Source organism: Gymnogyps californianus, chromosome Z, assembly GCF_018139145.2.
Source record: "Gymnogyps californianus isolate 813 chromosome Z, ASM1813914v2, whole genome shotgun sequence".
NCBI lineage: Eukaryota > Metazoa > Chordata > Aves > Accipitriformes > Cathartidae > Gymnogyps > Gymnogyps californianus.
The window spans coordinates 72,422,942-72,437,710 of NC_059500.1; the positions used below are offsets into that span (position 1 = coordinate 72,422,942).

Here is a 14,769-nt window from a genome sequence, read left to right on the forward strand (position 1 = left end):
CTGTACAAAAGATAAAACAGCTGTGCACATGTAAGCCACACAAAGCAAGCCAAGTTAAGTGGTTTGGGCAGGCAGTGTGGACAGGGCAGAAGCATGATAGCCAGACATTTTGGCTGAAGCAATTTTAACCCTGTTTGACTGTTTAACCTGTGTTACAGCCTAGTTTATGCATCGTTGTTTACGCAATACCCTCAAACGAGCAAAAGCCCTACAAAAACAGGTTAACTGTTCTTTTCTATAGAATAACTAGTTAGTATGTGTTCAAGAATGAATTTAATGCAAAGCTTGAAAAGGGTATCTAACTAATAACCACATTTGGAGCTTTTAAATACTATCTTACTCTGAGGTATATGTCTATTACTGTAAAAGTTTATGCATCACATTCTAAAATCTAGAGTCCAAGAAAAAAGGTTAATTGTATTTTCTCAGTCAAGCAAGCTATAGAAAAATGGGAAGAAATAGCATGTGGCTTATGTTCAAGTGTTATTGTTTAGCATAACACTTCATGCAAGTAATGCAAAAAAGTCTATATACTCAGGACTGTTTACATCTGAATAAATAGGGTAAATTAGCAAATACAGTATTTAAAATTATCTACAAAAATGTGTTTTACCAAGTATTCACTGTTTGTATCAAGTCTTAAAGCAGAAAGCTGTCAGGGCAATACCAAGGAGTATGAAATAAAAGAAAAAATTAAATGGAGACATTTTAAGAAATCTCCTCAGAAAACAAACTCATATCAACTGTTAACTAAACTGAAACTAAAACAAAGACTAAATCTATTAGGTGGCCTTATCACCAAACACCTTCAATCAAAAGGCCATAAACAAGTATGCTTTACATATTATTTGATTTGTTTATTTTACACCATGAGGTGAAAGCAACACATTTCCTTTTAGTAAAGTATACACAAATAGCCTCACTCAGAATACACTTTTAATGCACATAAAAAAAGTATTCATCTTACAAATCGTTTTGCAATCCAAATATACAATAGCTTGTAAAACAATATTTTAGAAAACAAAAGCCAATGTAAAAAGACCGCTTAAAACAACTAAAATGATAAAAGTTTCTGTATGGCTCTGTCTTTACAGTTTTCTTACTGCATCATCAATATCAGAAATCTGTTCCTTCAGCTGGTTCCACTGTTCTGGATTTAAAGAAATACCTGAAATGCATTAAAAATAAACACTTAAGACAAAAAGAAAATTGTGGTGCACAATCTTGCATAATTACTATCAAGGCTGGTTTCATACACAAAGCCTACGTCATACCTATTAATGCTTGAGCTACTTCAACAACCATCTCAGTTACAAAGTGAAACTACTCATTTGGAATACTTCAGTTTAACTTCAGACATTAGCTTATCTCTGGGCAAGTTTCAATTACAAAGAAAATGAGTACGGTGTAACAAGTTCATTGACAAGTATTAGGGTAAACACAGGAAGTAAAATACAGCTCTGGGCTTGATAGAAGGCAGCACAAAAGGCCTGGGTGAGAAGTAGGAAATCATTCGTATTCCTGTTGGCTCCTAAAAGCCATACCTCTGTGGAATGAACTTCTATGCACTTTTAAAGTACCATAATTCTGGGGGTTTTTCCCTCCTGTTTCTTAAAGCACTGTAAATAACACATACTATAGGTAACATTTTAGAGAGACTCTATTCTACTCCCTAGCACTCACAAACCAACACAAAGTTATTTTTTCACTTCAAGTTCACTATAATTTCTAATTACATTCAATCAATAATTATTCAGTGCCCCACAACCCACCTCCTCAGTTCTAAATTTGTACTTCCTCAAGCTTGAGTCCAGGCACATGTTTCCTTTGTGCTTTAGTTTCCTCATTTTTCCCCTACAATCTCTATGCCAACTCTATGCAAGCACAGACTCATAGGCCTACCTCTCATACTCTCTCCAGCCAGGCTCTTCTACTATTTACCCCCACTCTCCCCCCTCAGTGATCAGGCTTCCTTCATTGCTTTCTCCCTGTAGGTGGAGCAGGACCTGAAAACGGGTGAAACTTTGAATTCCATTTTTGGGGCTCATCGCCTTTCTTCTACCATCACTGTCTTATCAGAGCACCACCACGATTTTGAGCAGCGAGCAGTCTGCATGGAGCTACTCTAAGCAGTTTTCCACCAGTCTTTAGAGTGCAGGTTTCTTTTGAAAACATTTAGGTCAGGTGTGCTAACCATTATTAGGGGACCAAACATCATCAAGGTGTCCCTGAACCACATACCAGATGAACTGCACACAGTTCAGACCTGCTGTTTGAAACCATCTGACACAATAATTTAAACTGTTGGATTTTTCTTTTCTGTTTTTTATTACACAATTTCAACTGCTTATACTGTTTCTAGGATAGCTAGATAAGCAGCTTATAAGTGCATCAATGGAACATTAGACTCACATACTGTATCAGATTATTATTAATTTTATCCTAATAAAATCCAGACTCCTTTGCCACATTGATAAACATTTCTATCTACACCATGTAATTTTTGTCACTTGGCCTACCCATCAAATCTCATTGTAGTTTGCCACTCAAACTGCATACACTTTTGACTTCCACCTCAAAACACAGCGGGTTAAGTCCTCAGAAGTTAGAGTAATCTTTTTTGTTAGGTAGCAACAACAAATCCAAAACAAGAAATTTTCCTGTACAGTACCAGTACACCTGTTCATACAAACCTATTCTCAGTAGTTATTTAAGAAATGTTGAAAATGCTTCTAAAGCTTTCTAAATGTCTATTCACTGAGTTGCTCCTGGACACACCAGAAGAATGTAACAAACCTTATGCTAATTGTACATTAAATGTCTTCAATCTCCAGGGCAGAATGTTTCATACTTACCTCTTTCCTTGGTGCAATATGAAAACCGATTCCAAGTAGGCTTTTCTAACAGAAGCAACATGCCATTAAGCAAAGCAGCACTACTGCAACTATCCTCACATCCTCATCTTGCAGGTGGCAAAGTTCAGTAAAGGCATGCCATGAAAAGCAGGTCTGGGAGTGGCAAGTAAAGGTACAATGGCTTATGCTGTGCTGCAGATTAGAAGCACAGTACCAAAACTTGAACACTTGAGGTATTTTCACCTCAGCTAAAAGACATATTTTTTTTCCAAAATTAGTCACATTAAATGTTTTAATTATTTTAATCTAAAATTTGATAGAAATTGAAGGACATAATTATTTTAAAGAAATTAACATCACAAATAAGTCCTTTCAGTGAATTTTGAAATAAGAAATCCAATTGTAATAAAAGAAAGAAATTGTGTTAAGTTAATCAATGGGGGGAGAAAAAAAGTATGGCTATGTTTGTAACTCCCATACCAAATTTGCTTGTATTTGATGCCTTGTTTTCCATAAATCATGGAGAATCCATTTAGGAAAAGAGACTCAGGCCAGCAAACCCACTTTGCTTTTGTTTATAATCTACAGGTAAAACTAATCATTTGTTAAAATATAAATTATAAAAATGTAAAAATATTGCTCTAAAAATATCATGTAGCAACAAAGTATAAAAATCTGATATACAAAGTTCTCCAGCAAACTGCAGACAATGTTTTAATAAAAATAACATGAAGCAGAACAATACCTTTTCTGCCAGGCTTCATTTCACCTTCTTGATCCATCCAATATTCTCTAATATCAATTAAGACTTTCCCTTTAAAGTCACGAACACTGACATACCTCATTTTGCCAATCTGTCAAAACACATATAAGGGTCTTTTAGGTATTTTACAGATTACAGCATTCTGTTCTCCCAGCAGTATTAGACTCGGACATGTGACATTGCACACTGCAGCTTATTTTAGACAGCAGAGAAACAACTAGATCAAAAGCTTAATCCAGAGTAATCAGTAGGCTAATAAGTAATGACAATATAAATGGATGAACAACTTAAAACGAGTTGAGCATTCAATGCTCAATGCAAAAGTAGCTCTCCTAGAATAAAAATATCTATATTCTTAAAATGCTTACTTCTTACAAAAGCCACTAATTCCCTGTTTCCTGAAATAAAATTTTGCCTCTATTATAACCATCTTTGTTTGCAGCAGTTGTAAATAAACAGGGAAAGAGGGAGCTCTACTCCCAAATCTAAATTTTAGTCCATTCCATATGTACAGAAAGCAAATTAGATATTCACACAAGATAACCACAGTTTCTAGAGGGGTTTTTTGTTCTTTTTTTAAACACAGTAAATACAGATGGAAATGAAACTTAGACACCAACTGTCCCATGCCCGCTCTCAAGTTCTCATGGCACTTCATTGGAACTATGATTAAAAGACTATCTCACTGTACCAGGTGTTCCAAAAAAACACTCAAATCCTTTAAGTTTACCAGCATTTAGCATAGTATGAAATTACTTTGAAATTCTGTAATTTCTGCACCACAATGGCTTACCTGAATTATGAGGGCGCTTTTCGGGGGGTTGGGGGGGGGAGAGGGGAGGGCGCGCACAGGGAAAGGGGAGCAGTCACACTGACAACTATGCATTACACTACATATTTAGGCTCATTAAAGATCTTTCCAAATTTGATAAAACACTACTTGTTCACATACATTCAAAGTATAATGTGAATTTGAGAATCAGAAATTAGATAATAAAAACACAATCAAACACAGTTCATGTAAGAAATTCTTAGAATTCTGTATGCACCTTCTGGATACAGTTTATGAAGAAAGAACACATTCTAAAGTAAAAAAAATTTAAAAAATAAAATATTCCTTCCTGAAAAAACATTAACTTTAGTTTATAACTTCCTTAGTTTACACATCTTGCATTTTGATACAATTTAACGAGGGCCCAAACACATCTTACTAGCATTAAGTCTGACCAGAAAGGTGAACAACTCTCCAATCAACTAAAATCATCCACAGATGTTTAAGTCATAAGCTGTTATTTCACAAAATAGATGGAAACAAGAATGCTTTATGTTTGCTTAAAGTAATTTTTCTTCTTATGCAGATTATGCTAAATTAACTCTAAAATTGATTTTAAAACAATTAGGGTATCTTTAGATACCGTAAGCCTGAAGCAGTTTTCCTACTTCAAAGTATCCTTTAAAATGAACATGACATTATAGTTTATAAGAGAGTATTTTTTGACTGATTTATTAAATACTTTCACAGTACTACAAATTTAATATTCAAAAATAAAGCATGATGTCATGGTAGCTTAGTTCTTTCAGACCAAACTTGGCACCATGCCTGAGTCCATCAGCACTGCTGGCAAAGAATATCCTAAATAGCCTACATGAACAACATTTCTTGGTTTTACCCTTTAACGCTTCAGTGACTTTTAAGGTCACCTCTAAGAACAGCTTCAAGTAGTAGTACTCCGCAGCACCTTTTTTTTCCAGGGCTATCAAAGAATGTTAATGCATTGCCAAGTAATTCCAGATTTGCTCTAAGAAGTAAAATCTGATACAATGTAGCAGCTTACAGCTGCAAATACATTAAAAGGGTTTCAGATTTGAATTTTAAGGATAAGACTATATGTGTTAATTTAACTACAGTAAGGCAAGGGGCAATAATGCAAAGTTCACATATACTGAATCAGTAAGTCTACCTTAAATTGAAGCAGTTCCACATGAAAATGCTGAAATTAAGTTAGGTTTTACATCACTGTCTAGATTTCAGCTGAATGTTCACATTAGATTTTGAATGTTTAGTTGAACTCTATGCAAAAGCTGTCACCGCTAAAAGCTTAAACAGGCTTCTGAAGTACGGTTTCAATTAACATCTAAGGTTAAAAACCTCAACCAAAATCTAGATTTAACTATTTAAGTAAATTGATCCTTCTTGACGTTCAGTCACCTGCAACTCTGGCACAGATTCATTTCTGAACAATTCTTTTTTCAAGCAGCAGCTGATAGTCCTAGAATAATTTCACTGATCTAAGATATCTTTGTATCTCTATAACCACAATAGTGTTCCAAGGGCTGTATTGATTTATAGCAGCGTAGTTACTGCAGTTCAACCTTCACAGACAAGTTCATATGCTTTTTATTAAATACTAAAGCTCCTTATACTATTCTATTGAATTACATAAATCAGAAGACATTAAAAAGCATTGTTTCCAGGTTTCCATTTCTTAGAATAAAATGCACTGAACTGTATCTCAGTTCCTTTCACAGCTATGCAACTGACTTCCTGTATAAGTTTCAGCAACCACTTTCTTCACCGTTCTTCCTCCTATTTCCAGTTTGTATTGATTAAATTGTACACACACTGTGGAAGTAGAAACATCAGCTAAGAAAGAAGAATGCTTTTTTGCTAACTATACGTATAGCATTAGAAGGAGCACAATAAAAAGTCCTGTAAACAGTGAGATCTGCAACACAGCAAACTGATCGTGAAATGCATCAGTGACCACCTAAGTTTCAGAATTAATGTGCTAAACCAATCACCTTTCCAGAACATCATAAACTTATATATTTATCTCCTTTCAGGAGCCTATGATAGATGAAGACACTAACTGGGAAACCAAAGAACTTATTTCTCACAAGTCAAAAAGCAAATACAACCCAAACTTAAAAAAAAAAAAAAAATAATAAAAAGGAGTGGGTGGGGGAGGCAGGACAACACATATACGGATGACTTTTGAAGTAACAATGTCAGTGAAATGCCTGATCATGCGATGTGGTTCCACTCTGGGTAGTCATTAATACTGCATCCTGGCAACATTAACAAACCTTATCCAAATCGGGCATAGGTAGATGACAGGATTTCTCAAACTAAGCAAAGCACGTGATGCAGGACTCACATTGCCTTGAAGCCACAGACAGGAATCTAATGTATCAACACTAAATCCTTCCACATTAACATGAATAACGCTCGTCCTCAGGGCCTCTAGTAATACATCACAAATGGGAGTAAGATAAATTTATGCAGTCCAACTGCACCCAAATCCTTTAACAAATTCCAAAGTACACTAGGCTACCTATAAAACCTAAAAAGGCCAAGACAAGTCAATAAATAAAATACACTTGGTCTCTTATACTGAATTAATTCCCCTCTACTTACATTTATACTATTCTTCATAACTAGTTTCAAGAATACCACTACACCAACATTAGTCTCAAACAAAAATAATGAAATGTAGATCTTTATAAAAATGCTGAATCTTCTGAATACAGCAGCCACAATGAGCTCTATATTAAGGGAAGCTGTATACTTTAAGAACACAGCCTGAGGGTGTAGAACAAGAAGCCTGTAAGTTTCATGTCATTTGCTGCCACTCTCACACACAATATGGACACCACAGAACTTCTGACTATCCTATGGATGCTTTACAGCCTGATTTTCATCAGCTGAAGCCACACTTGCAAGTTATACTGCAAAGTCACTTGCACATCAGAGATCATTTTACTGCCATGGGAAAGCAGAAAGGAGAGTTTCTAGTATTACTAATAGCCCTAGAACAAACAAAACCATACCTAAAAAACTAACACGCAACTAGATCTTCTAGCACGCTCTCCTGGGTAGGGGGGAGAGAGGGGAAGTAATCTCAGACCTACAGTGCTATTTCTACACTGAAACAGTTGCATCTTAGTTAACACACATACGCTGATGTAGCATGAAAAAACTCACAATGCTTCACATAACACAATAAGCGATCTAAAAAAATTTTTGTTGATTAACTAAAAGGCAGGCAGCAACTAAGTAACACTGATGTTTTAGGTCAAGGTGATAATCAAATACTTTTTCTGTATTATATGCAACACTGGCAGAATCCTGTTCTTACCAGACTAATAGGAGTCCTCTACTGTCTGTTTTTAGTAACTTTTTATTATCTTAGGTCAAAAAGGTTGAAAGAAATCAGAGCACGCAAAGACTTTTGCTTTTATTTGAAAGGGTTTGGCGTTTTTTGCGTCAGGGGGGTATTAAAAATTCTAACAGCTTTCTCCAAGGCTGGAATTTCTGAACTTATTACAAACATAGCATAAAGCTTATACACAGTTTTTTCGCGTTCTAACTGCAGTTCACCTCATAAGGTGTAGAAGACACAATCTCATTTTTCCTACATGGTTCAAAGCATGCCCCAGCAGAACTAAAAATATTATATTCTTCCTTCGATGGGGAAGTCCAGGCATTGTCTTCAACTGAAGCTCTCCCTCCCAACTATACACGAAAAGGAAAGTGAGAATTGATACATTAAAAATAACTGCCCTGTATTACAGTGTCAGTTAAGCAGGTCTTCTCTCTAGAAAAGATTATTTTTTTGCCATATTACTTTGCACAGCTACAGCCCAAAACCATTTCTTTTGCCTTACTTAGTGTTGGGGCCACCTTATTAGACACCTCTCCCATACCCTTTCACAAACTTAAGAATCAAAGTGTCTAAGAATTTAAGTTCCTTTCCAGCCAGCTAGTCAGAGACATTTAATAAGTCTTGATCCACACCCCTAAAACAGGTAATTCTCAGCTACGCATATTCTTGCGCAGCTTTCAGCACATACTGCTACTGCCTCGGCTAATCCCAGGAACCACAATACCCTGAATTCACAAAGGCATCTTGCTACTGAAAAATGTACATTCCTCCCATCTTAAAAACAAGGACAATGTCAAAAATTACAATCTTTCTGGATGTTCGGTGAGAAAAACCTGCATCACAAAACAAAGGAACAAGCAAAACTTATTCCAAGACACTGTCTTATAATACAGGAGCCAAGTTGCCCTTGACCTAGTTAAATAGGAATGAAGAGTCCATACTTTGGTTTCCAAGAACCTTTCTTTCAAGAGCCCTGATTAAAAAACATTTCCATGTAGAGACAGTCCTGATCTAATATTTACAGTATACTCATGGTAAGTGCTGTATTTACCGAAACAAAATGACTACCCAGAGTTACCATGGGCAAAGACATGAGGGTTAGATCAATTGCTACAACTGAGATTCTTTTACTCTGCCGAAAACTGACAACGCTTTTTCGGAGCATCTCATCTGCATGCTAGCATCGTAATCCCCTTTGGCCAAGGTTTCAGGAGACGAAGCACTATGCTGTCAAGATGTTCAGATCACCTCATAAAATTTATACTGAATATGATGTAACATGTTACCTTAACCAGGCTCTAAGAGTCATCAATTTTACCTGAAACATATTCTCATCTCTGTTACTGCTTTGCTTAGAAGAAGCTGCACCTTTTGAACTTTCACCAGTCTTTTGTTTCTTTACAGGCTTTTCTGGAGCTGCTTGCTTTTTCCGCTTTGCCTTGGAGCAAGAATAAAAAAAGAAAAGCATAAATCACAACTCATTCTACAAGTTACAGAAAAGTTTAGAGGTCACAAGCTACTACTATGCAATGCACATTATCACCTTCCTGCTGTAAAGGCAGGAATCCAATACTGTACATTTACACTGGAATTTAAACAAACAAACAAAAATCTTCAAATAAGCCTAATTCTGTTCGCAGTGAAGTTTACCATAATACTTGGGCTTTAAACAGAATTGAATTAGATTAAAATACATTTCAAAAACCCTACTCTTTCTGCGCAATAATACCATTGGTTTAGCAGTTTTAATAAAAGATTTAAAGTCTGATGGAAGTTTCACCTTCCTTTCCATTGAGTGCAACAAAAAATGCAGGACAGCTTACAAATCTCAAAAAGAAAAAAAAAACTAGATGAGATAATGAAGAAAGGATCTGGAAATCACCTCCATCAGAGTAATTTTTTTTTTAAATCAGCATCCAATCTCTGTCCATAGCATGATAAATTAAACATGTTTTGAAAACATTCAGACAATATCACCTGTAAATTAATTACCTGCAGATGCTACAAAGTTACTATTTCTACTAATGGTTATATAGTAACCATGCCTGCCTCAAAAAAAGAGTAATACAAAGATACCAAAAATTAGTCTCACCTGCTGGAATCATACGTTGGTTAACCTCTTTTAAAGACAAACAGTTCCAACAAATATGGGAGGTTATAATAGGGCAAAAAAAAACCCCCCAGCTTACTGCCCACTAAAGCAGACTGTTAGACTATGTCTTTTCAGGAATACAGTTCCCTATCAAAAAAATCACCTGACCATTTTCTCTTATATTACCATCTGACAGAACACCTAATTTGCAAAGTGCAATCAAGTCACGTTTGAACCAATTCAGTAAAGCAGACCAAGTCTCTTCACATACTACATTAAAAGACCTGATGTCTGCGTTACCACCTAGCATTTCTTAAAAAGATAAAGTCACTGGTTTTTTCTGGTTTTGTTCATAATGACTGGTACATCTATACAAACTTATAAATTAAATAACTATTAAAAATAAATGGGAACACTCAATTTATACATTTAAAACAGTCAACATATGTTAAAATTAATAAACTCAAAGACATTCAGGTTGGCTCAGCTTTTACATGAGAAACTAGCAGATGGTATTACAGCAAATGTAAGAATCTGAAACAGAGAAAAAGAACATGCGAACAAGATAAGCAAGTGGCACATGAAGGACAGGGCAAGTGGAAGTTTTTGGTTTAGACAAGTAATCCAGATGCCAAAATGGGGGCAGGGGGTTTGTCCTCAAACTTAGTCTAAATTCTTGCCACCAGGGGCAGCTTATACAGAAGCCTTCTATCACTTGCCACAAAGCAGCAAAGAATTCCAGGAAGCTTGTGGTTAGATATGTCATATGGAAAACCCTGAAGAGAGCAAAATGCAACTTAAGAAAAAAAGTTTACTGCAAGGCAAAAAGCATTCTATCCACCCAAATCCTAATCTTGGGAGGTGGGGTTGTTGTTGTTGTAGTTGGCGGGGAGGGGTTTAGGTTAAGTGTCTGATAAATTGCATGGAATGACATGCATGTTGTGACATAATGCTCACCTAATTCCTTAACCTCAGCCTGAAACAGAAGAGTTAATACAGTAGTAATAAACTGCATATAATGTTCACCTTTTTGTCAACTTCACTATCTGAATCACTGGCAGATGAGCTTGAAGACACAAGTTCCTTTGACTTAGGCATTCTAGGAAGAGAAAAATAACATGAGAACACTATACAAGGAATACATCCCATTACGGCTGGAAAGCCATCTTCAAACTTGTTTGTAAAGGCTTATCTTATTCAAAACCCTCCTTAAGACTTTCCTGCCTTTTCATATAAGCTTTAATACACACTGTAGATGCAATCTCACTCTTCCCTCTTGCATCTCTTCCCCTCTTTGCTGCAACCGCATTAAATGCAGTGTTTCAGTTTCTGAACTGTTTAAAAAGGAACAGGTTTTCATCAGTTTCATACACCCCTAGATATGCCAGAAACCATAACGTAAAAAATACAATACAATGCTGTCCCCCAGTTGAATTCTTTATATTACTTTCACAAATACAAACTATTAAGGCCCCAGCATTATCTATGCTCTTACAAGGGCATTTCACCCAGTTGGATTTGCAAGCAACACACTGCACAATTGTCATACATGAAGCTAAAGTTCCCACCAATAATACAAAACTCTGAAAAACACCTCCGTTACAGTGAACTACAGTATTGCAATTAATATTTCCACTGCAGCTTCAACACATCAGTCACTAGAGTCTATTCATTTGCCAGACAAGTGGACATTCAACTTTCTTTGAATGCATGCTGCCAAGTGTGCTTCTACATCTCTCTAGTATGCAAACATGTGGTTAGATATAGCAGTTGCACATCTTGCCTCCTACTAGAAACTCTTTGTAACAAATAAATAGCTCATTTGTTCTTTCAGAATAAAAATAAGCATCCCAGACAGAAACTGTATAAAATAAACTGCAGCTAGGAAAGGCTAAGATTAAAGAAGCATACCTCAGGGAAAAAAAAAAAGGAATAGCAAAGTTTTTAAACTGACAGTGAAAAAAACACATGCAAATGAAAAAATGGAGTCTGAATAATGCTAATGGATCAAGGTGGTTCTAAAGTAGGGTAAGTTCTGTCATAATAGCTTGGAGCACAACGATGGAAGCTGTAGCACTGAAAATGAAACAGGGTATGGGGAAGCACACATAAGCCACGCTGCAGGATGGAGGCAGAGGAGAGCTGGAATGGGACAACGCAAAAATAAGCACAGCGATGACGTGAAATCAGGGAGCCGAACAAGAAAAGACTGGGGGGCGCGGGCATCAGCAGGGGATAACCCCAGGGTCCACATCAGGATGAGGGAGCGACAATATGGAGGAAGGCAGGGGCGGAAACTGGAGAAAAAAGAAATGGGGAGTGGTAGATGCCCCTCGGGAGAGGCTGGCAGGCAGAGCGTGAGGAGACACTGAAGCACAGGTGACAGCAAGGGCAGAATGAGACGGGCCAACCGAGAACGAAGAAAGGTAGAGGGGAAAGACAAGCCAGGACGAACTAGGAACACCAGGTAGGCGGATCCCAGCCGCCATTTTCCTCCCCTATTCCTCTTTTCCACGGCTTGCGTTGCCCCCCAGGGGAAAAGAGCGAGGACCCGAATAGGGGGGCGCGGGCAAGGACGCCCAGCTCCCCCCGGGCAGAGTGGCAGCAAGTGGGCCGCAGGTCACCGGCGGCGGAGGAGAGAAAAGGCAGCACAAAAAAAAAAGGGTCGGGGTCGTCAGCGGGCAGGGTCAGATCCCGGTGTGGGGGGAACGGAGCCGGGCGGTTCCGCGCCGCCATTTTCTCCCTCACTCAAATCCTCTTTGCCCCCCCAACATGGCAGCTTCTCCTCGACAGCGGCTCCTCCTCCCGCCCCAGGCCCTCTCCACAGCGGGGCATCCCTCCCGCAGGGCACAGCGGGCACTCGAGGAAAAGGGGAAACCTCGTCACACGGCTGCCCAGCGCGCCTCGCCCGCGCCGGCCAGGAGGTGCCGAGGCCCCGGCAGTCAGCGACGGGGGCGGGGGACGAAGAAAATGGCGACGGCCCCGATGGGGCGCGAGGGGGGAACCCCAACACTCACGTCCTACTCTGCGCGCTGCTCCTCTACACCCCGAGCGGAACGGAAGTGACGCACCGCGGAATCCCCGCCTCTGCCCTGCACCACGTGGGAGGGGGTGGGGGGGAGGTGTTTAAAGGGGACGCGGCCACTTTGTTACTCGTTCCCGCCTCCCCCGCGCCGGCTGGGGTCTCGGGCGGGCAGCAGGAACCGCCGCCGGCGGGGCTGGTCCCCGCGTCCGCCGCCTCACGCCATCCAAGCACCGAGGGGGCAGAAATGCGCCCTCCGAAGGGACAGCTGTGGGGCTGACGGCAGGGCCCAGCCCGCCCCGCGGCCCAGCCTGGAGCCGGGAGGCCTCGGGGCTGCGGCCCCGCTGAGGGGAGGCGCCGCCGTGGCCGGGCCTTCACCAGCCGCCTGCCCTCCGTTGAGGGGCTGCGAGAGGGGGTCGGGAGGAGGGCCCTTAATGCTTAAAAGGAACCCATTAAAAAAAAAAAAAAATCCGTAAATGGCCGTTCTGTTTCGCACGTCGCAGCGGTTCCTCGATCTCGTTCGGAGCCGCCCGGCCAGCAGCCGTCTCCGCGGAAGCGGCGTGAGGCGGTGTCGCTGCGGTGGCTTTGCATACGGAAACCGCAGCCCCGGATGGCACCTGAGGCGCTGTTCAGGAAAGCGCCGGTTCTGCTTTCTTTCACCGGGTGGCTTGGGTTTCGTTTTCTTCCTGCGGGGCTTTGCGGCTGGGGGGGGCGGGTGAGCATTAGGGCTCCCATCTTGGCAGTCACCGTGGGTCAAGCGCAGCCTGAAGCGCTGGGGTCTGAAGGTGAAAACAATCTCAGCTCCTGTTTTAGACACCTGCTTTCTAAAAACCTTCCAAGAAAAAAAAAAAAACAACTTGGAAATATGATTTGACAGTCTTGCCTATTTCTGTAGTGTGTTTACACCAGAACACGCTGTATCATAAGTGCTCGTCTCCTCTGTCAGGAGTTGAAAAGGAGCTGTAGGCTTAGTTCATCTAAACAAGTATGCAACAGCTTCTGAGAGAAACCAAGATGACACCTCTTTGAAGGGGAGGTGGGGAAAGGGTCCTCTACCCCACCTTTGTGAAAGCAGACTTTTAGTAGCCTTCGCAAACTGCGGCAGGCTAAGCATGCTGTCAGAGCATGAGTGGTTTCATGTTGGCTCTTCCCGTGTTACCTATTTGAGCCTGTACTTACTTTGAGTTTATGATGGGATTTATTAACATTAAAATATTATCATAGTCAATACAACTTCACACAAAACTAACGCAGCCTGTTACTGTTTGCACCAATGGGTCATGTAGTCGTGCTGTAAGCACAGCAGGATGCCAGTGCTTCAAATACCCATTATCAGTTTAGTTTAGTCCTTTTCTCATTATTACCTCTAGACCTGTGCTTTTGCTACCATGACAATGCAAGGTTTTTGTAAAAAGTGCAAGCAAACTTAGCAGAAATAGGAAGTGGACTCTAGTCCCAATCCTAGCTTCCACATAAAGCTGTTGTTGGTTACAGGTGAAGTGGGGTGGTGGCTCATCGGCATCTGTAGTGTCAAGAACAAACATTTATTAAAGTGTTTAAAACCAAAAGTCTTAGGCTTTTTTAAATTCCAAAAATCCCTGTTCATTAACATGGGCCAGAAGGATAAACATCATGTTTCAAGCTGGGATACTCCCCCAAAGTCAGCATGAGCAGCTGCAGTGTTTCTGAAAAAATACTTACGGGAAGTGGGCAAAGAGGTTTTTAGAAGGGATCCATGCGGTCTTTACAGTCCTCACCGTGAATCAAGGTAAACTGGCTCAGTATGAGAGCCAGTTTTTTACTTTTTCACTTTAGTAGCACGAAAACAGGAAGTTAATACCAGAAATTAGAAGTGCACTCTTTTAACTATT

At 39.7% G+C, this 14,769-nt stretch overlaps 1 protein-coding gene across 1 annotated transcript; it reads right to left on the minus strand.

The window, feature by feature from the left end:
* Positions 1-918: 918 nt before the first annotated feature.
* SUB1 (SUB1 regulator of transcription) lies at positions 919-12,911 on the minus strand. The gene is made up of 5 exons (XM_050913315.1): positions 12,894-12,911; positions 10,903-10,975; positions 9,103-9,222; positions 3,601-3,709; positions 919-1,168 (listed from the first exon to the last, which is right to left on the minus strand). Exons 2-5 carry the CDS (start codon positions 10,972-10,974, stop codon positions 1,089-1,091), a joined length of 381 nt encoding a protein of 126 aa, XP_050769272.1. The 5' UTR covers position 10,975; positions 12,894-12,911; the 3' UTR covers positions 919-1,088.
* Between the last annotated feature and the right edge of the window lie 1,858 nt (positions 12,912-14,769).